We start from the raw sequence: 24,217 nt of genomic DNA on the forward strand, positions 1-24,217 counted from the left end.
ATTAGGAAAATTTTTAGAAATCTACAATTGAAGGGTAGATCAGTGGCAATGTTATTCAATAGGAGAGTTCTAACAATAAAAGATTAAAAGTAGAGGTCAGACAGCAGCTGAGAAGATAACCTCACAACAATCATGAAACATGATGGAAAGCTCAAAAACTGAGCAAACAGGCAATACGATTGAAAGCTCCAGAACAACTACTATGGACCTTGAGATTGTTTTCTCGACCTATATAGAGGTTTATCTTTATTCCTCAGCTGGAAATATTTTTGGAGCAGTTGTTTAAACACATTTCTGCTCACTGATTGAGCAAATGCCAATCAAAGTAAAGTCATCTCAGTGCAGCATGGAGATAAAAGTGTTGAGAAAGCAAAGCAGCGTCCTGAAGTTACTCTGCGAACACTTTTTTTGTGGCTGTCTTAGCTGTCAGACCTACTGTACACTTTAGTCTCTATGGCTTCTGTGAGTCAGCATTACTAAACCTGCTCAAAGTCCTTTACCTGGGATGCCTGCACGCACACGCACACGCACACCCACACCCACACCCACACCCACACCCACACCCACACCCACACCCACACCCACACACACACACACACACACACACACACACACACCCACACACACACACACACACACACACACACACCCACACACACACACAGAGGGGTTTAGAGAGTGAGTGCATGTCTGTGTGTTAATGTCCTACCATTTCAGAACTGTCAGCAGCGGAGAAGTGGCTGTCACAGTCAGCTCCTTCAAAGTGGACAGTCCAGGTACCAGGCGAACGGGGATGGGGTACTAACCTACAGAAACCTGGTAGAAGAAACACACATACACACACATTTTCACACATCTAAATTCTGTGTAAAAACACAAACTTTAGAAATGGAATAACCATGGTAAAACTATAAAAAATATTATGTCCAAACAACTCCAGTCAAAGTTTGTCCAGTGGCAAATTTGAAGAAAGAAAGCAGATGGAGCCCAAGTTACACAAAAGCTGTAATCATGAAATGTTGATAGGGTTCAAACTGTTTTGTTAAGGATCCCCTTCAGACATTTTTAAGACATATGAAAAAACACTGCCATGAATAACATGTGTCTGATGTTTTTAAAAATACCTAAAAGTTAACCTGCTCCTTTTCCCTCGCCATATCAAACTCAGTGAAGGACAACCATCCAGGTTACATAACAAATAGCAAAACATATTTTTGAGTGAAGGGGGACTTCAAACATATCAAACACTTGCACAGTTATCCATGCACAAATCCATTATCAAGTTACCCCTCCAAAAAAATACAGTGAATCAACAGCAAGATCCTGCACATTCTTGCACAAAAAACAGGGTATATGAACTCTTTGATATAGAACATTATTCCTAAATACTGGTCCCAGTGACTTTACCTCTCTGCAGCAGCGGCTCCAGGAAGTCCTGCAGGCCGTTGGGGAGGCTGCGCACCACATCGCAGGAGTAGCCATCCTCAGGAAGGAGGAAGGGCAGCTGCAGGTCCGGATCCTCCTCCAGCTGGACCTCTCTCCCATCACTCCTCGCCAGCTCATCTGCTGTGTTTTCTGCCACAGCAACCACGTGGTCTATCAGCTCCTGTACACAAACACAACCGGAAGCAGCACACGTATCAGGCAAGCTCACGTTACATAAAGCGGACGTTAAACTGTGTGTGCATCAAACTGTTCTCGTTTTAGTTTAGAAATGATGTTACGTTAAGTTTGAATGTTCTCTATTTTGAGTGTGCTTCCGTGCTTTTGTCTTACAGGTGGGATGTAAGGCTCGTCTGGAGCACAGTGGTAGTTGGTCATGAGTGCGTGGAGCTGCAGGGAGTTGAGCTTAAAGCAGGTGTTGTGGATGTTCTGCACATCCTGCATGGAGTATTTGTCCATGGTGAGCAGGGTGGTGGCCTGGAGGACACAGAAAAGAACATTTCAGTGAGCTACATATCTTTTATACTGTCTACATCTTGAATTTGTATCTTTTCTTCTAACATGGATGTCATTACAGATAGTAACTATTTATGTGTCAAATAAACCTTTGAATCCCTGAATACACATTTACAAATTTGAAAACTGGCATCAAATATTCTTTAACATGCACGTTTTAGTTTGATTAAACAGTCTTATTGTAAGCAAGTCCTACATGATCAAATTATTATGAGAGATTTCTGGATGAGATACTTTGTTCTTCTCACTGCTTTGAAAAGCCAAGGCTGTGTCCTGTTGTTTCCACGCATCACTTGAAATGTAACAATACGATAATCAGAATCTGATGACAGCTGTTGGGATGTTTGCTTATATTGTGGGGATGTTTGCTTGTATTGCCAGGGAGACGCCCATGTCAAATCTGCTCACGCAACAACACTCACGCAGCCCTAAAGAATCAGATGAGCTGAGATTTTGAGTGTTCAAACTCGTATACGTTGATACCTTACGTTTATTTTTTCTAACTTAGTTTTTAACTGTTGATTATGTAGTCACAAATGTTGAATGTTATGGAGAAATACAGTGCATACCATTTACATGTTTTTAGGTGCTTTTGTCACACTCACCTTGAGTGTGACAAACCCCACTGTATCAGTGTATTTTGATGAAATGTAGATGACCTGCATAGTACTGGTGGTCTGTGTGGACAAATTTACTATCATCTTCATGTACTTAAGTCAACTCTTGCTCCTTACGATTAAATTATCTAAACATATCTTAGCTTTTTAGCTTTTCAAAAAAAGTTTATAGTGGCAAGTCGAGCATAAACTTAACTGCAACTCTGACTTACAAAGACGACTAAAGAAACTAAAGATCCGGTGTCTTATACAGCTAATAAAAAAAAGGCAAGATAATTCCCACTGGCCATTGTGGAAGCAATTCAGTAAAAAACACAAATATAGATTTAAACAAATGAAAACACTGATGATAATAAAATCCACGACCTCTCGGCATCTGCTCATATCCCAGCGCACACTTCCCTTGTTCCCCGGGTCCCTCTATCCTCCTACCTGTACAATTCGACTGAGGTGGCAGTCGGCGGCGAGCTCCAGACCCTGTTTCTCTGCCCAGGCCTCGATGTGGCTGAGCTGCTGCCGGAGGATGGCCCCCCAGTAGTGACAGCACAGGCCCGACTCTGTGTCCGTCACCAGCTTGTTGAAGAGCCACATGTTGATGAAGTGGAAGAGCTGAGAGAAGAGCTGGATGGTCAGGGCGGCGTTGACTCGACACCGCCGCAGCAACGACATCGCCCCCGTCAGGGTGTGCAGGACATCCTCTGGAAAGAGAAGAGACAAGCAAGCGACATTAGATATGTATGTACTCAATTGTGGCAATCATTAATTTCACATTCGGAAGTCACGGACAGCTGAAATACGCTGTGATTACGAGACTTAAGCCCCTGACACACCAACCTGATGGCCGGCCATTTGTAGAAAAGGCAGTCGGGCTGATCAGTCGGCTCCCCGAGATCCAAAAAGTGCCTCAGAACACACCGAAGCGACGGCAACTTGAGCGTACGTTTTGCGTGTGCGTCCATAACGGCAGGTGCCGCTAATCTGTATTGTCGCCCAAAAAATGAAAACCGGAAGCTGATTGGACGAACGCGTCATGTGGGTCTGGTTGCTCCCGGATTTTTCAACCAGGCATAATGGCGGCTTCATTCGGACGATATGATCTCATATTTTACGAAGATAGTTCACCAAAACGTGTTTCTGAAAACGTTTTAAGCGAGAAATAGGCCATGCAGTTGCTGAATCTGTCTTCATTTCAGATTGACAAAGGTCAGTTTAAAAGATTTTCCTCAGATTTTGAGAGGCTTAGTTACGCTCACTCCACCAATCAGATTGGTCATTGAGTCTGACTGCCCGCCCTCCGACCCAGCAAGTCAGGTCGGCCAAAATGGATGCTGACAGCTCCTCCAACGGACGACGGCACGGAACACACCGAACAGACTAGAGTCACTGACCTCGCCAGACTGTCCGACGGCCGATTATCAGGTTGGTGTGTCAGGGCCATTAAACAGCATAGTTATATGTTACTGACATGAGGTCGCTTCACAATAAAAACATTTGAAAAAGGAGACATATGAGGCTGACAACATCTCTCTCTCTCTGGGTAATTGCCATTTCACAAGGCAGAAATCCAAAGTTTCTTTCACTCACTCCAGTGTCTGTGTAAAGCCACTGATATATGCGTTTCTGGCCAAAACCTATGGAGGTTTGGCAGATGCTACAAATTTTGCCTTGACTGAAGGAATGCACTAGAAGTACTGCTTCTCTACAACAGTTCTTTTCTTCTTTTCCATGTGAACTATTTGATAGTTTTACCTCTTTAGACCCCTAAAAATAGTCCAAAAAATGCAAAAGTCACTCTGGTTGAACTGATCGGAGCTCACAGACATGCACAACCTGACCAGGAGGCGCAAGTGGGCTTCATTTAAAAAGGGTTCATAAACCAAAATGGTGGGGAACCCCTGCACGTGTCCGTGTGTGTTTATATATTACCGATTTTGGGTCTCTGTGGATTATGTTCCTCGGGGTCGTCCAGGAAGGCAGGCATGTAGTTGTTGAGATCAGCCTGAAGACAGTGGACCAGGTACCTGCACCAACACGTTACAGCTCGTTAAAGACAACAGACTTCACCATCAAACAACAGAGAAGCTCTAATCCAAATCGCTTGTCTTTCAGGGAACTTAAAAGTAATCTTTTTTATCATGACTGGTAAAAGTCGTGAAAAACTTTGCACTGCAGTCATCAGGAGGAAAAATAGCTGCACACTGCTGCCTTGCTCCCAGTTCTTCTTTCACTGTAGATGGACATGACGTTTGGTTTCATGGCGGTTCTTGTTGAGATAAGGTTTCTGTGAGTTTTTTTGCATTTTTTGCTCTGGATTTATTTGTAACCATAGCACAGCATTCTAATATTAAATTTATTCCTGTGTGTGTATGCAACTAAAGCTGAACTTTTAATGCAACATAGATGTCATACTTACAAGGCTATTGTGTGACTACTGCACATACTGATCTATTTTGTAAAGTATCAATTAGTCACATATGTTGATTTTTTGGAGACAATTTATTGTCAAATGCAGTCTACGCAGAACAAAAGAAGAACAAGATTTTTTTGAAGAACATTTGAATGTATTCCAGTGGAGGGAATCATTTATAAAGTTTCCTCATATTCCCTGACCTCCACAGAGAACTGGCCAAAGTCCCTGACTTTTGCTGTCTGGAATACATTTCTAAAATGTCCACGACACTGTGGACTCCCACCCCACATCCACTCACACAACCACACACACAGACTGACTTGAAAGCCATCTGGACCAGATGGGCGAGGATGTCCTGGGCATCCAGCGTGACGCGATTCAGGTCTCGGTCCTGCTTGATGAAGTTGAGCAGTTCTGAGGCGTTGGCCATCCAGAAAGCCAGCGCTCCTGCAATGTTCTTCTGCTTCTGTAACATACCAACCGCAGCCACACACACAAAGAAAAAAAAAAATACATGGAAAGTTGTTAGAGCAGCAGGATGAAGGAGAGACTGGCGAGTTAAAAAAAAAAGAAGGTAGGAGAGGGTTTTCTGTTTAAGTGGCAGCCAGAAGGAGCAGTTGTTACTTCAGGGATAGACTCATGCCCCGCCCACTCTCCCTCTAAGCCAACCCGGTGCCGAGTGTAAGAGTGGTCATCGCTGTCACTCAGAAGACGCTCAATTAAAGTGTCTTCATGTCTTTACCATTTGAATGTAAGCTCTAAACAATTTTCCTTTATGAGAGACATTAGTGACCACTCCTTCTCCCCCGCAGACACCAACTCCATTTACCAGGTCACCAGACACTAGCCTGCTCCGCGTACTAGTTGGTTGTGCTGATTTCTTTTGGACAAATCTAAACAGTGTTTAGACTGCAGACGTACACTACACTTCACACTGCGAGCAACAGTATCAACAACCGACTACAAGTCTATTTGTTTCCAATAGATCAGAATGGCATACAGGGACATTTCTATGGTGAACTGTAGTCAGATTTAAGCCATTTAACATTGATTTTAAAACACACACATATTTTTTATATATATATATATATATATATATATATATATATATATATATATATATATATATATATATATATATATATATATATATATAGTTACAATCGATATTGAGCTCTAACATGATTTTAACTAAGTAGATTTCTGACATGCTTTAATTCATATTACATTTCACTTCAGCAGCCGGTTAGCTTAGCTTAGCTTAGCACAGAGACTAGAAACAGGGGGGCAGGTAGCCTGGCTCTGTTCAATGCTAACAACATTTGCATACTCTAATTTTCACTTGTATATGTGAGAGAATTGCATATTTTGCACACCCACTTATTAACACATGATATCTCATTTGTTGTGACGTGACAGCAGTATTGATAATCTCGTCTAACTCTTTGCAATAAAGGGAATATGTGTATTTCGCAAATGTTTGAATAGGTATTCCTTTATCCTCCTCAAAATACAACATTTTAAAATAGCAAATAAAAGCAATTGAAGACACACGTTGCGCATTTTGTAACTCTGTAGCTGCACATCGCCACATAAATGTAATTAGTCTCTTGCTGAGTAAAGTGATCCATCAAACCAAGTAGCTTGCAGAGTGATCGGGCAGCAACACGCTAAACCAAGATAATAGTATCAGAGAATAATTAATGACATAGTTATCTCAAAAGGCCAACACTGAGTGGATAATATCAGATTTTAAATAACGCTCCATATGTCATCCTACAGTCTAAAGGACATTTTCTTTTGGTCCTGAGGGAGGACAGAGCTCAGTGTGTGAGGAGCTGATTGGTTGATATCCCTGCCACTCAGAGAGGGAGGAATGTGCGAAGCTCTCTTCCCCGCACTCATCTATCCCCGCCTTGAAAAACGTAACACAAAATTAAACAAATCAAAGATTTAAAAACAAAAAAAACAAAAAAAAAAAAACCTTCATTCAGAACAGCCAGAGAATGAGAGACGGAGCCAAGTGCATCCAAAACGAAACGTGACAATGGAACATTTAGGAAACACTTTAAACACAGACGGATGGCTCAACATGTTAAATGAACTTCCAAACAGACAAATGAAGCAGAGGAGGTGGAGGAGGTCGGAGGGACGCGACTCGTCTCTCATCCCCACTGTTGAGTAGGAGAAGCAAGACGTGATGTCACACAAAATGGATGCCAGCAGTAAAGATGGAGCAATGGTGGAAAAGAATGGTTGCTTTGGTTTTGCTCGGTTTTTGTTGGGTTTTTTGGTTTGTTTTTTTAGTACCAGGCAGGTCCAGGAAGCTGAATGGAATTAGTTGGGTTGCTGTTGCTGTTGTTGCTTAGTTTTCCAGCTGTGGGAGGACGCATTATTATGGCTTTATTTTACATTTCTGTTAGAAAGGAGAAAAAGAAGCAGCAGCAACAATGAAGGGCTGGTCAAAAAAAAGCAGACAGAGCAGTAAAGAGAGAATTCAAGAGAGAAAGAGAGATTAAAAGAAGGAAGCCAAGAGGTTGACGAGGTTGGGCGACATGATTTTACATTTTAAAATCACTGACATAGTATCAGGTTGCCTTCAAAGGAACGTCAGACAATGGGACCGATTGCATCTATAAAACAACTATTTCCGTGTGACCAGAAAGCTTAGTGTGGGTCAAAGTGTTTGGCTGAAGAGAAAATATGTATGCTGCCTTCAAACACTGCTGCAAATATCCAAAATATACAGTAGGCAAAAGTGCAAAATGCAACAAATGGTTGAATTGTTCCAAAATGTTTGGATACTCTTTGATTCGTAAGTCACGTAGAAATCTATCAGGAACGTATGGTTTAAATAAAGTCAAATTTTTTTATATATATATTTATCATCTAGTGAAAATATTTGCTGTTACTGGAAATGTGCAAAATCTCCATCAATATACTATTGTCATTTAGAGGTAGTCACTTGCATTTCCATCTAGCATTTTGGAAGGTATTCTACATGTAGGGCTGCGACTACCATTGATTTTTATTCAATCAATCTACCTATTGTTTTTTTGGTTTATCAAGTAACTGTTTACTTTATAAAATGTCAGAAAAAAGGTTAAAAAAATGTGCATCATAATTTCCCACAGCCCAAGGTGACGTCTTTAAATTGCTCGTTTAGTTGGACAAAACGCCAAAAACTCAAAGTTTTTAGATATAAAACCGAGAGAAGCACAGAACAAAATGTCCCATTCTTGCCTCATTAATGACTAATGTTGCCGAATAATTTTCTGTAAATCAACTAAGGATTAAATGTTTCAGGTCTAGCTGTATGCAAATTTTTCTAAGACTTCCTTATTTCTGATCTGCTTTAAAATTCAAATTTTACGGATTCGCATTCATTCCATCATTGCTTATTTCTTAAAGGTCCAGTGTGTAACGTGTTTAGTTGTTCATTCTCAAAATCTGTGTTGCCAGTTCACAAACTTGTCCTTTTTCATGAACATTTACCACCACCATCAATTCCAAGTATTCCTTTTGGCTTGAAATTTTACATTTGCGTTTGCATGAACTGGGGTAGATGCTCCATATTCATGCGCCATCTTGAAATACGTTAGCCGGTAAGGGACACACAGGACATACTGCTCCGCCTTTCGTGTTTTTCACTGTCACACGATAAACTTGCAAGTGCTGCTAATGCTGCTAATGGGTATCGTCGCTTCCCGGCCACGGCAAGTTTGAAGAAGGAAACATGGAGGACCACATGTATTCAAAATCCAAATTTCTTCTTCACCCAGAAAAAGAAAAAGGATATTGAAAAGACCAAGAGACCGGCGTCATCAGAAAAAAGCGTGAAGGCTACCGTAGCTGTAATACGTACTTTGAACTGCGTGGTGCGAGAGAGTTGAGTGCGATATATGATCTCAACGCTAGATGGGAGAAATTCCTACACATTGGACCTTTAAGGTGGGTGACCCATCTGACCCATTCCACTGGTTGTTGTTTTTAAACTCTACTCAGAAAGTTTTGTCATATTTCTTCCTATTTTTTATTTCTTGTTTTAACTACTATGTAATGAAAATACAATTCCTTTAAGTAGGCATGACGTTTAAGTTTCTTTAAAAGGCATACAAATGTGTCCCATCATCTATTAGCTGGGTTTAAGTAACATCAAAGATTTTTGAGATGCATTGTCGAACTTGAGATATTGTAACCATATCGCCCACACCAAGAGAAAGAGAGAAAGAAAGTGTGAGTGAGGGAGGTAGACGCGTCTGTAGCAGCCGTATCATGGTGTGCTATCCTACCTGATCCCCTTCAGGAATCTCCTGGATGGAAGGAGGAGGAGGAAGAGGAGGAGGAGGAGGAACGAGAGGAGGACACATTCACAGGACAGAGAGAAAACACGTCAACAGCTACAGTATGGACACAGCCATGTAACACACACACACACATACACACACACACACACACACACACACACACATGGTCATGGTTTACAATGTGAAGACATCTTGAATCAGTTAAAGGTCCTATGACATGCTGCTTTTGGATGCTTTTATATAGACCTTAGTGGTTCCCTAATACTGTATCTGAAGTCTCTTTTATATAGGCCTTAGTGGTCCCCTAATACTGTATCTGAAGTCTCTTTTATATAGACCTTAGTGGTCCCCTAATACTGTATCTGAAGTCTCTTTTATATAGACCTTAGTGGTCCCCTAATACTGTATCTGAAGTCTCTTTTATATAGACCTTAGTGGTCCCCTAATACTGTATCTGAAGTCTCTTTTATATAGACCTTAGTGGTCCCCTAATACTGTATCTGAAGTCTCTTTTATATAGACCTTAGTGGTCCCCTAATACTGTATCTGAAGTCTCTTTTATATAGGCCTTAGTGGTCCCCTAATACTGTATCTGAAGTCTCTTTTATATAGACTTTAGTGGTCCCCTAATACTGTATCTGAAGTCTCTTTTATATAGGCCTTAGTGGTCCCCTAATACTGTATCTGAAGTCTCTTTTATATAGACCTTAGTGGTCCCCTAATACTGTATCTGAAGTCTCTTTCCTGAAATCCAGCCTTGGTGCAGAATTACAGCCACTAGAGCCAGTCCCTCAATGAGCTTTCCTTAGGATGTGCCATTTCTGTGTCTGTAGCTTTAAATGATATGGAGGAGGAGAGAGGGGGGGCAAGGTGGAGGGTGGGGGTGTGGCCTTGACCAACTGCCATGCTTTGCTTGTTTGCAAGCCATGATGTCTCTCTTTCTCATGGGTTGGCCAAATTCTCTGGGCGGGTAAAGCAGAGAAAGGGGAGGTAACCTTTCCCTTTAGACATCATAAAGGGAAGATTCCAGATCAGCCCATCTGAGCTTTCATTTTCTCAAAGGCAGAGCAGGATACCCAGGGCTCGGTTTACACCTATCACCATTTATAGCCACTGGGGGACCATAGGCAGGCTGGGGGAACTCATATTAATGTTAAAAAACCTCAAAGTGAAATTGTCATGCCATGGGACCTTTAAAGAACATAACTGAAGGAGGTCATCTGAGAACCACATCTGGTCAGGAAAACATCACAGGGTGTCTGTGAAATGTATCATTAAAACAGGCAAGAAACTACAGCCCTGTTATACTTTTGAAAAGTAATTGATTACCTAAAATATAACCGTATTTAGGACCACATGAAGCTTTATATTAAAACTAAGAGCTTTAATCTAGGGTTAAGTCTTGAGACTAATAGAGTTTTCAGATCTGTATAACAGCGGGAAATAAAAGGTCGTGAAAACAAGAAATTAACGAATGTGAAAGTGTATAAATGTGAGCAAAACATGAATCCTTGAATAAACTAAAGTCATTCATATTTTAACAGTATGCATTTTAAGACAGCTGTATAATTACCACAAAATGTGACCAATAACAAAATATAAACCCAGGCTCTGCACTCCATTACACACTGAGAACTCTGTTGGATTGCTTTAAAGCACAAAACAGGAATGTTATAGGGGAAATGTTGGCTAAACCTTTCAGTTTTTGCGTAACTGGTGGTGAGAGTAACACCCTCTTTGTGGAAACAAGCTGGGGAGTTAATGTGAAATGTGGTCTCAGTATAAGGAGGAACTGGGACCAACACTATCAGATAATGTTGACTTTGTTCTCAGTGATGACACAAAGTTATAACACATAATTTGATAATCACATACTGATGTTTAAAAAAAAACCCGATTCATTCATTTAGGGAGACAATGATAGAAAGTAATGCAGTTAAGACATTTGAGGATGCAAAGTACTGGAAAAGCACACGCCTATCTCCTGCATCTCACACAGTAAAGCTGGTCACAATCATGCCACTATTCAAGATCCAGTTCTCCAAGTTCTCAACATCCCAAAGATGCGCCAAAAATACCGTGTTTAAGCCCATTATACGCCTAACTGAAGCAGGAAGGTTGAACATTCCCATATCCCAAAGAAGCTAAAAATATTTACCCCAAACTCTATAAAACTGAAATCCTACTACACACAGACTGAAATAGATTAAGTCTTACAGTCCATGTGTGTTTTCTTTCATAACTTCACTGCCTCGCTCTACCTTTACCAGCTGCAGCATTATTGATAAACACATAAATGCATTAATAATTATAATCAAGTAATAAATATTTTTTTTCTGAAATTAGCCATTTTGCATAATCCGTACCTTTACTAATGGTACTTCAAGTATATTTTAATGCCAATACTCACTGTGGTATTACTACTTTTACTTAAGATCTGAATACTTCTTCTACCACAGCTTGTTTTATATTCTTTGACAGGTTGTTCTAATTCAAATCAAAATGTTGTTAAATATATTGCATTTGTTCAAAGTTCTTGTACAACTGTTCGTATTAATCAAACCGTAAAGTTTTATTGAGTTTTATTCTGTTAATGTATTTGTTGCCTAAAAACTCAGCTATTCACAGTTCCCTTCTGTGTCCCTGTATATATATATATATATATATATATATATATATATATATATATATATATATATATATATATATATAAATATATATATAAATATATAAGAGAAGGTGAAATTCACTCTCAGAGGGAATACTTTTTCAAATGCTGGAACTCTTTTATTACTTATTTCAATGAGCTACAAACACTTCCTTGATTAGGGTGTGCATTCACCCACAACCACTTTTTACTCCATGGTCCCCCCCCCCCTTTGCTGTGTGTGTGTGTGTATATATATATATATATATATATATATATATATATATATATATATATATATATATATATATATATATATATATATATATATATATACACACACACACACACGTGTGTGTGTGTGTGTGTGTGTGTGTGTGTGTGTGTGTGTGTGTGTGTGTGTGTGTGTGTGTGTATCATGTAAGACCTATCTTGGGTGGGTGGTATGGGATTGGGGATGGTATGGGCTTGGGAAAAGGAAGTTGTACAATGTTTAAAACTATTGTCCTGACTTCATATAATAATAATTAAAAAAAAACCTTGAACAAAAAAACTCAGCTCTTATATTAGCGCCGGTATCAAGATTTTCAAATGATTTCCAGCTCCAATGATCAGTAATAGCACCATGCTAGCTGAAGTTAAGCATACACTGTGCTGCGTCATAGCGGGCTTCACACCACGGGCGTTAAACAATGACAGGTAGACAAACATAAGACAAAAAACACAAGACTGGTACAACAGAGGTAACTGTGGAGAGAAAGCTAAAAAAATATAGGAACACCTACACACACACCTTACAACTACAAGTGTAGTAGTTTGTAAGAAAACAGTAAATGGGAAAAATTTACAAAATCAACAAAAGCAAGTATGAAATGTATAAATAACAGCATTATGAAGGAGCAGAACACACTGAGATAATGCACAAATCAATCAATGGGATTATGTTCACATATCACAGCACCCAAAAATAAAAAGATTTGTAAAGAAATGTTACTGACCTGGATGACTCCCTCCATCATGCTCACCATCTTGTTGACGATGGCGATGACCTTGTGCGTCCTCTCAGACGGCGACATGTCGGGCCGGTAAGAAGGTGACAGGACGAAGCGGCAGGCCATGTACAGGACATAGGTGGGTGAGAGTTTGAAGTGGACCGTGGAGCTGTTAGTGTAGTTGATGATGGCTGACAGGAAGGTGTCTTCAGCTGGATGGACACAGAAAATCAGACAATTAGACCACTTGCATATAGGGCTCTAGATTTTAACGATCTAAGCGCCTGGCGCAGGTGCGTTTAGGGCGTGTCCAAATCCACTTTTGCTAGTTTGACGGCAGGAAAAAAGGGTCAGTGCGCCGGGTGCATGGTTCAAAAGGGTTGTACTTAGTGTCTTCATTAATTCATAGGTGTGTTTTGGGTGTAACATGCAATAAACCAATCAGTGTCATCTCCCATTCCCTTTAAAAGCCAGGCGCATTGCTATTATGATGGCGGATTTGCACCGTAATATTTTTATTTGTAATCTTTTGCATGTTTGTGTGCTGCTGCGCATCCCTGTGTGTGTAACAAGCATAGTGTGTGCGCGTTGTGCACGCGCTTAGGCGCATTTTACTAATTCGCTGTTAAAATAACAATGAAATGCTGCGTTATTGACTTTAGACCAGGTTTTTGTTGGTCAATGGCGCGATCATTTCCCGCTGCGTCAAGATAGCAATACGGCAAGAATGCACCTGAACACACCTCCCTGTAATACCAGCACGCCCATGGGCGCACAGATGAGTGCAAGTGGATTTGCTATTTAAACGACGTGGGCGCTGGACGGGAAATGACAACTGCGTCAGTCTTAAACTAGCAAAGACACTTGCGTCGGGCTTTGCGCTGCACTGGGTGCAAGATAGGGCCCATACACTGAGAAAGTACAAATGTATTTCAGAAAGAGCAGGCCCACCAACACTAGAGTGCCAATACAATCTTTTCAGCTTAAGCTGCTGATAGGTCATACTTTGGGCCAACATATGTGTTTAACTTTGACCAAAGAAATTCAGTGGCTATCTGGTTTATTCTTGCGCAAATGGAAACGGTTATGAGACAATATTTGGGTTATTAAAAGGTACAAGCTGCAACTGCAACAAGCAGTCTGCAGAAGTCACTGTGGTGGTTGGTTGGTCACAGAACTTGGCTCCACATGTGTCATGTCGGATAGACCAATAAAACCACTTTGACTGCGGTGTCAGTTTCTTTCACTTTAGCTTGGTTGGTAAAGTATTTGATGTCAAACTGGTTGCAGCTGCACGACGACAACTCTCCTTATGAAAACCTGAAGATGAGAGTTGCTCCTTAAAGGATCCAGATTTCAACAGTGCATGTGCGTCATTGTCCCGAGAGCATTTGGTTTCTCCCAGTGCATTGTGGGTATGGGACTCTCCACCACTCTATGACCAACCAAAACCCTCCTAAAACAGATGATCTCACACTATGCCAAATATATACTTAGTGTGCACACAAACACACTGAGGCCCAGAGCACAACGGAAAGTCAATAAACAGAAGTGTTAGAAAGACAAAGCAAACCGGTCTAAAGAGCTTTCAGCTGCAGAGAGAGTGTGGGAAAGATCAGGTTTAATATAAATCTAACTTTTGTTGGACATTTTAATGCTACCTGGAACTAATTTAAAACATTTTTTCAAAACCAAAACTTTTTCGGATTGAAATCATCTAATAAAACAAAGATTAAAAGGAAAAGACATTAGAAAATGGTAAAGGTTAGGAGTTACACCGGTGTGTTACACTATAATACTAACCATTCCCTGTATTAAACTGATCATTTGAACACACTCAATGTGATCACATCAAGCTACTGGCTGCTACAGACTTATACTGTTAACGAAGGTATGTTCAGTACACACAATGATTGATTGGCTGAAATACTGGAGAGTGAGGATGGTTATAATGGGCAGCTGTGTATTTGGATAGATGATGTTCCCAGTCACTCGACTACCTGTTGTGCGCTCACTGTGTTCTGTGGTTGGTGGTTAAGTTGTTCCATCGTTGAATACTGACTTGTTTAGATAAAATGGGGACAAAACAGGCTGTTTTACATATTTATAATAGGAGCAACAATCCACCTAATGAGAAGATATTTCTGTCTTTACACTTTTGTTTCTTTTATCACCTCTTCACTTCTTGTTTTCCTCAAATTCACACTCTTTTAAGGATTTCAAGGACCCGTGGGAACCATGCATTAAGCATCCCAGTAAAATAGTCAGTGAGTGGGCATGCACAATACCAGAGCCCTGCAATTGGCTCAACTAAATGGAATGTAGCCATCATTAATGTTATTCATTCTACCTGTGCTTTTCCTGTTTTGACAAGTCAAAACCTCTGCCACAAAAAGTCTATAGGACCAAAAATATAAAAAATAAAAATGAATCAGCTAATGTAAATGAACTGCATAGCCCAACTAAGAATAAGACATTTTTACTCCAGCTTTAGCAGTTTAAACCCCAAAATAGCTCTTCTGAAAACAAGCAACACAGTGAGCAGACAAAGATTTGTAGACATACAAATAATGACTATTTAAATATTTAACTACCCCGTCATAAAAAGGACAACTTATTCTGAGTGCTCAGTTTATCATCTTTAAAAATAAAACATATTAACTGTTATATTGGTGGTGCAATTAAAGGAAACCAAGCATTGTGGCTTTAAAGTGATCCAGCTGATTTCCTGCCAAATACAAGTGGCACACAAAATGTAAAAAGTAATCTGGAGGCTGAGACAAGTTGCTCATTTTCTCTCCGTCTGTTTATGTAAGTCATATTTATGTCTCATTAATACAGTCAGCAGGATGGCTGTATACATTTACTGTATCTTTACTATGAGATATGTATTGCATACCACTGCTGCTAGAGCAGTTAGGTCAGCAGAATCAGTGCAATGAGGATTCAATAGTTTCCAGGAATTGACTGCTTCACTAACACAGCGAGGGGAATGGAGAGAGGCAGAAAGAGACGCGCTGACACTTACAGTTGTCTCTGAACTCGATGCCGGCTGGCAGAGTCAACTCTGTTCTGTCTGCTGAAATGTCCTGAGACCTGATAAGATAAAAGAACACCATGAATAGGGAGAGATAACACTACATACGGAGAATACTGAGGAGAAGAGGACTGGAGAGAGGGTTAAGAAGGAGGATGAGGAAGTGCGTGTCTGACCTGCTGTCCTGCTGCTCTCCTCTGATCATGGGTTTGACCATGCCTCTCTCCATCTCCAGCTTCCCTGAGCTCTGCACACACAGAACACACAGTGTCAAGCCGTTAACAACATTTAATTTCACTGTAATTTGATTTACTAGAGATAATCCCAATTTGGGAGTGTACAGAAATGAGATAATGACTCCTGTGTTCAGTCACAATCTCAGAACTACCAACAAGAAGCTGACACAGCGGCAGCTAGCAACGGATGCTGTTTTCACATTTTTCTCGTTCTCCTATTGATCAATACCTGTATTTGTTCTATAAAAAGCAAAAGTATGTATAAAATAGCTTGTAACATATTACAAACAAACAGAAGTGCTGCAAATTAGTATGTACTGTGTCATCAAAATGTTTAGTTTTACATATATATTATATACAATTTCAGTTTAGTATTGTCAGTTAAGCGATAAGATTACTCCTCAGCAATCCTGAGTCTTTTCAAAAGAGAAAAATGCCAAACATTGTCTGCACAAAAGTGCTACTTTTATCTGTTTTATATCATTATAATTGAATCTCTGAGTTTTTGACTGATGATTGGATGAAACAAGCATTTGATAGACAGAACAATTAACCAATCATTCAAATATAAAGTGTAAATATTAGTATTGTTATGTTCAGCCCTATATGTGTCTACTGCTATTTTAGGAAACATAGCAGTATGTAAGCTCTCAATTAATTTGACTTGGAAATGAGACAACATTTTTACAACTAGAGGTGCACCGTTCCAACGTTTTCTCTCCTGATTCAGATACCTCTTACCTCTACTTATAGTACTTGTTGATACAAAGCACCGATCCAATACCAGTGCTCTCTTTTCCGGTCCCCTTAATAAAGTTAGTATTGGCACAAATACAGAGCTGGCTGATTGGATTGATGCATCTCAACAATACGTCTCTTAAGGCAAGTAAAAAAATGTTTGTTTACACCTACGAGCAGAATGTTCCAATGCTGAACAGGATATAATATATACAGCAAAAATTCAAATGCTCTGTGCGTGAGTGTGAGTGTGAGTGTGAGTGTGTGTGTGTGTGTGTGTGTGTGTGTGTGTGTGTGTGTGTGTGTGTGTGAGAGAGAGAGTTACCTTGCTGGTAGGCAGAGCAGATCCACTGTGGACGTCTCCGTGAAGGTCGAAGGTGGTTTCTGGTACACTGCTGCAGCAGAGACACAGACATGCAGCGGTTTAGTAAAGGAACTGAGCCCACAGCTGACTTTTCATTACTGACAACAGCAAGTGCTCAGATTTAATCCACACACACACACACACACACCTAACTCATCAGCGGAACACTGTTCACAGCAAAGCCAGTATGCAGAGTGTGTGTGTGTGTGTGTCTGTGTGTGTGTCTGTGTGTGTGTTTGAGTGACCTTAATTGAGTGTGACAGCAGTCGAGTTTAGAAGACAGGCTTCTGCTTTTCACGCCCCACATGTCAGGAAGGAATCAATGTCAAATAAACATCGCCAACACAAACACACAAAAGCATTTGTGCTCTGTGTTGTCACGTACACAATAACCACCAGCAGCCAAAGTGGGTTAAACCATTGACAGCATGACTCCGCTTATGGATGGAGAAATTAAACAGATTTTTTTTTTTTTCATCTTAACTACATTTCCAGAATGGATGTATTTGATTTTAACTTTTACCATTTTTTGTCAAATTGACATTGACATTTTCCGTCAATTAAACATTGATAATGACAACTTTAACACCCCACAGAATTCACACTACAGTATAGCACATCATAGAAAAACAACTATTGATATGTCTAGTTCAGTTAGTAAAACTAACTCATCATTGTGCTGTCTGGTTATGTAACAGTCCGCTACAGTCCGTCAATCGCAGCCAAGTCAAACCAAGAGACAAACCAAAGCAAAGACACTTCCACCTGCAAATACATATAATTTATCATAACATGAATGAACTACAGCTTGAAACTGGCACCCCCATGTTCATTAAGCATACTGTTGTTTAAAATATTTAACTTCAAAAACATCCAGGATAAGGGGAAGCTAGCAACACAAAATCAAAACAAACAGTGTGGCGGAATATGCGTCTTTCCACACTTCTGCTATGTTTTCCCTTCTTTTCGTGCTCTTCTCTCACTGACTAATGTGAAATACGTGTTGAGAGGCAGGAGATTAAATGTCTAAACACTCATATGCTACATGATCATCTGTTCACCAGGCCAGCACATGGTGCCAAATAGCTCCGATTTTAAAAATCAGTCGTCGTGCCAAACTGTGTGGCTCTAATCGTTCTCAACGTCATGGTGTGCCTCTGGCTCAAATGAACTAGGTATCCTTGTAAGTTTGTGCAGCAGCACATTGGAAAGCAGCCCAGACAACCACAGGGCTTCACATCAACAACATCAAGCTTGTATTCCAGACTGAGGTGACACTGAGCTGCACAAAATGACAGCTGGTGTTAATGTGACTCGCCAGATATTATGGAGACTATTACGGGGAAATGTGCAGTTTCTCAACGTAAGTGAAAGTCAGAAAAACTCTCTGAAGTTGCTGAATATGCCATTTGACCTCGAGAAAGACAGATTGCTGGTCCAATTAAAATACAATTTTCCATTTTTACATTATTGACAAATGAGATCCACTTCTGTAAAGCAGCAATAATTGATCTTGTAGCCATTTGAGGGCAGCGAAAAAAAAAGCTGTAAACACATCGCGAACATATCACTTTATAAAATTGCTGCAGTGATTGGGTTAGCAAACAGCTTCCTACTTACACATCCAGCAGATATGAGAGCAACAATAGCATTCATTAAGAATTGTGTTTCTGGCCACCTGATGAATGGAAGTCCAATATTCAGAATCAGAATTAAAAAAAAAAAATTGAAAAATATTCACTCTCCTTTTTGCTTTCCGGCAACTCCTGAGAAAAATATCTGACTCTTTAGCTGCTAAATCCTCCACCGTGTTCAGCAGCTAGTCACTAACTTCTTTTCACCTCATTTGGTGTTGAGCAGTTACGTACAGTGGGTTTTCAAGTTTTTCCACTGAAAATAGCTGCATGCTGCGGCTGAAAGACTGAACCAAAACAGTAAAGATATGGGCCATAAACCAAAACAAAGAGCTGAAAGATGCTATGCAGAGCTAAGATAATTCTCTGGCTTCATCGCTCCAAGCGGCCCCTTTCACACACACAGTCATTTTTATCCTGTCAGTAGAGAACAAACCATCCACACACCTCCCTCTATTCCATCACTTTTTTTTTTTTTCTTCTATCCCTCCTCTGTTGTATAATCAGCGTCTGGACGGTAATAAGAACTGTGGATTAAAGCTTTCTGCCCCCACAAAAAAGAAAGACAACAAATAAAAAACAAACTGGCAGACAATCACAATGAAGTAGTAACCTAGCTGATCTCATTTGAGTGGACTGTCAGCGTTATGGGCCAATCAGCACGAAGAAAGTGGATGACATGCCAATATAAACCTGAGTGGATGCACAGAATTATATTATACTTTTAAAAAATCCCAATATATCGCCTTACGTACAGTATCGAAATATATTGCAATATATTGAATCGTGACCCATGTATCATGATACGTATCGTATCGCCAGATTCTTGCCAATACACAGCCCTAAAAGTAACAAAACAAGACCAACGTTTACAGGACAAGTTCCCTACAGCTTTTCATTCCTGCTCATTCAACCTGATGAGTACTTCTTCCCTGTGGTTGAAGGTGCTGCTGGTCCAAATCACCTGAACTTTGGCTTAAATGCAACCCTGTAGAAGAGACTCTCAAACCCTCTGAGGAACATGGTGTGAGAGCCCTGTTTCAGACCACATCTAAATAGGATTAACTTCATGTGATTGTTCAATCTGTTGTTGAAAAGTAGGCAAGACACTCTCTTAATTAGGACGCTACACTGAAGATCATTTTGTGTCTATCCAACCTGTGTTCAAGCCTAGCAAACTCACTACTGATCACACAAACAGCCAAACTGTTATACTGTTGCTGGATGATTAATAACCAAGAACATGTAGACTACCTCTCTTATTTTACAGTTTTGTACTTATTTTGTCTTCAAAATACGCAAAATGTGTATTCATTTCTGGTGCAGTAAAGCGTTTAAAAGACTTTTAATTTAACACTCAACAGTCATCAAATTTAAACCGTATGTTTAATACTTAAGATACTTATGAAATAAAAACTTCCCAGGACAAGCTACACAAGAGAAAACAGAATTTGTTACTTCTGGTCTTGGTCTAATTCATGCCGAAACGCACACAGAGCAATAAGTTACAGTGTCAGTTACTTACACACCTCTCTCTCTCGCAGTGTCAGTCATCCATTGAGTCATTAAAGGGCCATTCAATTCAAAACCTTTGTACTTTACTCATCCTGAACCAGCACAGTGCTTTCTCCTCTTATCTGATGTGCTCCTTCTTTCTTTCTTTTTCCCGTTAGTGTGTGAAACGACAGCGAGCAAGAGGCCACACCCAACACCATGTTGATCAGATTAGAGGGCAGACTGCCTGCCATAACCCTAGACCTCGGCTCTTCCTCTCCTCTCATTTCCTCATTCTCCCCTTCAGTCCAACCCCAAGACTTCCCTCCTCCCTCTTTTACTTCCCTTCATCTCTCGCTCTGCCCAAACCGCTCCCTTCATCTCTCGCTCTGCCCAAACTTCATCCTCTCCTCCCTTCATCTACAAAAACAGCCTCTTCTTTTGTTCTGTTCACAAACTTGCGTCGGGAGGATTAAGGTCGTGACACACCAACCAGACAGCCGACCCTCGACAGAAAAGGCGGTTGGACTGATCAGTCTCCCCGAGTTGGTCAACAAAGTGCCTCAGAACACACCAAAGCGACGAGACGTAATACATCTCCATAACAGCAGGCGGCGCTAATCTGTATTGTCGCCCAAAAAATGAAAACCGGCAGCTGATTGGACGAACGTGTCACGTAGGTCTGGTTTCTCCGGAAATTCAAAGCCAGACTGTCATGGCGGCTTGTTCAGAATACGATCTCATATTGTACAAAATAGTTCACCGAAACGTGTTTCTGAAAACATTTTAAGCGAGAAATAGGCCGTGCAGTTGCTGAATCTGTCTTCATTTCAGATCGACAAAGGTCAGTTTAAAAGATTTTCGTCAGATTTTGAGAGACTCTAGTCACGCTCATTCTGCTCCCCGTTTCCGGGTTAGCACTCTACCAATCAGATGGGTCATTTGAGTCCGGCTGCCGGCAGTGCCCGCCCCGCCGATTATACATGTCAAATCAGCCAAAATGAAGGACGACGGCCCCTCGGACGGACGACAGCACGGAACACACCGAACAGACTCGAGTCACTGACATCACCAGACTGTCCAACGGCCGATTATCGGGTTGGTGTGTCTCGGGCTTAAGAAGGAGGAATCACAAGAAGATAAAGAAGAAGAAGAAAGCTAAGAAAAAGAGAAAGAGGCAGATAGGAAGGACCATGAGTGTCAGTGGTGTCAGTTAGAGGTGAAGAGCATCTCCCTCCCCTCACCCAGACTTGTGTCGGCCCCTCATCATGGAGGCCGGTTCTCTTTTCCCTCCCTGGTCGAACATCGGGTCCACAAACTTGAAGACGTGTGCAGAACCAAACTGGAGGGTGGAGCCCGAACGCAGCAGCGTCGTCTCGGTAATTCGTTGCCCGTCGACAAAGGTGTCTGCGTCTGGGCCGTGCGGCGTCACAGTGACCATGCCTTCACTGTGCATGAGGTTGCAGTGGTGGGGCAGAATCCCCGGACCGAGCAGCTGGAGACAAACAATAGCACACGGCACATCAGCACAAAGCAACTATACACACACATTACAGCAGCTTCATTGGAAGCATCGTTGCTAAGAATTCAGTTTGCATATCCTTGGCGTTTGCTTTGACATGTGTACGTACTTCATTGAAATTGTAATTACCAAAAAGATCACATTTATGTTGCGTTTATTTTTCTCCAGTGACAGCTCTCCCTACATCAGCGGTCTCCAGCGAGCATGATTTTGGTATCGACTGACAATCTCTGTACTGTAATTTGCCTCCTCTGTTATTTTCCCGCACAAAAAAGCGAGGAGAATTCAGATTTCAGTTTGACTTTTAACAATTTGCGAGTGTTTTCGTGAAGTAGTTACCTGGATGGCTCCGTCCTCTGTGCAGTCTGAGCCGACCTCGGTGATGCTGTGCTGAAGCCGGTACAGCTTTGGTTTGTCACGTGAGTCAGACCCGTCTAGACACACACACACTCACATTTAGCACGTTGGTCCTCCCATCGCAAAAAGTACTGTAGTATACACGTTCAACCTCACACACTCGGATTGACTGTCCACAGACACTAACAGCATGGAATCCATCCATCATTTCAACAGGAAAGAGTCAATACAGATTGGAGTATACTGGTATAAACACTGCTAATGTGTGCCAAAAACAAACATTGTGGGTGGCTGGTGGGGCTGCAGAGCGACTATTGATTATTAGTAAAACAAGAGTTTAGTAAAAGCAAAGCGGCATATTAGTTCACCAAAGGAAAAAGGGGAAACATTGGCTGCTCAGGGGGGGGAAAAAATGTGTTTGATCATTATCAGCCAAATGGGGAGTTGGGGGTCACTGCATCCCCTCCCAACAAACCCATCAGCCACTGCAACAGACACAGAGGACGTGTGGTGGAGTTTTACCTTCGTGGTGCCGATAGGTGTAGTAGGCATAGTGATTCCCTCGCCCTAGGCAAACAGGCAGGCAGGTGCAGAGGTAGAAGGACACATGCACAAGACCCCACACACACACATACACACACACACACACAGGCAGGCGCACAAACACACCATGCCATCAAAATGGGGAAAGAAAACAGACACATAGCAGAGGGTGAAAATGCAGCAAGGAGGAAAAATGCAGCATTACCACGTTAACCCAATTAATTGCATGGAGACATACAAACACTCACACATATGGAATTTTTCCTTTCACTATCTACATTTATGATGAAATGCAATAGTATTTTTCATCAGGCATTATGTCCTAATCCTAAATCAAAAAAACTTGTGACTACATGATACCTTAAACATAGATCTGCTCATCAGTTAAACCACCGTTCTAAATGAGTACGGTGGACTGAGCTGCAGGTAACAAAAGCTGCAATCATTCCTTTCATCTTAAGCCTTATACACACTAATCTAAGCCAATGCACTGATCTAAATTGGTTATAAAAGATACAGGAACAAACACACACTCACACAGACCCAGCACCCATTATTTAGAGAGGGCCACCAAATCAAGTTTCCATCTTTTCCACAGACAGTGACCCGTCAATCTGACAGTGGATGAAGTCAATGCGTTAGTATATTCTTGGACCAGACCCTTTGGTTTCCCCAACACTATCTCAGCACTACAGTTTAATGCTAAGAAGTGTTTGGGTCACCATCAGGCCATAAGTTGATGGCATGAGGTATATGACAGACAAATAGGAAGCTAAAGAGAGAGGGATCAGTAGCAAGAAACAAGCGGTTAGGGCTGGTCACAATTAGCAAGACTCAGGTAAGGTGTTGGTTGCCAAAATGCTCCTATAGGTTTGGGTGTTTTCAAGTATCCCAATACTGTCTCCATTCTGGGATTTCTTTACTGCATTCCAGGAGCTTAATCGTAGTAACTTACATGTTGTTGTTCTCCAAGTCCATCAACCTGCCCAATCTACTTCTAATTCCGATAGTGATTTCCCTCCATTTCTCACAGGACATATGGGTATTAGGGCTGTGTATTGGCAAGAATCTGGTGATACGATACGTATCACGATACATGGGTCACGATTCAATATATTGCAATATATTTTGATACTGTATGTAAGGCGATATATTGGGATTTTTTTAAGTATAATTTAAAAAAAACTAATATTTAAAAAAAAAGACATGATGTTCATAAAAGTCAAAGAAGTTTACTTTAGTAAACAATTCAGTACACAGAAAATCAAACTGCCAGTTTGGGATTGTGGTTCACAGGTTCTTAGTGAGCTAATTTGTATATGCTAAAGTAGGCCAAAGTTCAGCCATAGCTACATTGTTA

The 24,217-nt window shown here is 40.9% G+C and overlaps 1 protein-coding gene across 33 annotated transcripts in view; it reads right to left on the reverse strand.

Annotated features, from left to right (window-relative positions):
• afdna (afadin, adherens junction formation factor a) overlaps positions 1 to 24,217 on the reverse strand; it is a 111,367-nt gene that overhangs the window by 45,747 nt on the left and 41,403 nt on the right. For 28 of the 33 annotated variants that reach the window (XM_035995572.1, XM_035995594.1, XM_035995570.1 and 25 more), the window contains exons 9-22: positions 22,837 to 22,881; positions 22,297 to 22,391; positions 21,680 to 21,930; positions 17,269 to 17,338; positions 16,146 to 16,216; positions 15,961 to 16,028; positions 12,939 to 13,144; positions 9,279 to 9,299; positions 5,307 to 5,452; positions 4,503 to 4,597; positions 3,009 to 3,274; positions 1,777 to 1,920; positions 1,408 to 1,606; positions 710 to 816 (exon numbers count right to left, since the gene is read on the reverse strand). In XM_035995572.1, coding sequence (XP_035851465.1) covers positions 710 to 816; positions 1,408 to 1,606; positions 1,777 to 1,920; positions 3,009 to 3,274; positions 4,503 to 4,597; positions 5,307 to 5,452; positions 9,279 to 9,299; positions 12,939 to 13,144; positions 15,961 to 16,028; positions 16,146 to 16,216; positions 17,269 to 17,338; positions 21,680 to 21,930; positions 22,297 to 22,391; positions 22,837 to 22,881 — 1,784 coding nt within the window. The remainder of the gene's footprint in view (positions 1 to 709; positions 817 to 1,407; positions 1,607 to 1,776; positions 1,921 to 3,008; positions 3,275 to 4,502; positions 4,598 to 5,306; positions 5,453 to 9,278; positions 9,300 to 12,938; positions 13,145 to 15,960; positions 16,029 to 16,145; positions 16,217 to 17,268; positions 17,339 to 21,679; positions 21,931 to 22,296; positions 22,392 to 22,836; positions 22,882 to 24,217) is intronic. The other 5 variants (XM_035995596.1, XM_031322276.2, XM_035995597.1 and 2 more) reach the window with 3 other exon arrangements.

Source organism: Sander lucioperca, chromosome 19 (genome assembly GCF_008315115.2).
Source record: "Sander lucioperca isolate FBNREF2018 chromosome 19, SLUC_FBN_1.2, whole genome shotgun sequence".
NCBI lineage: Eukaryota > Metazoa > Chordata > Actinopteri > Perciformes > Percidae > Sander > Sander lucioperca.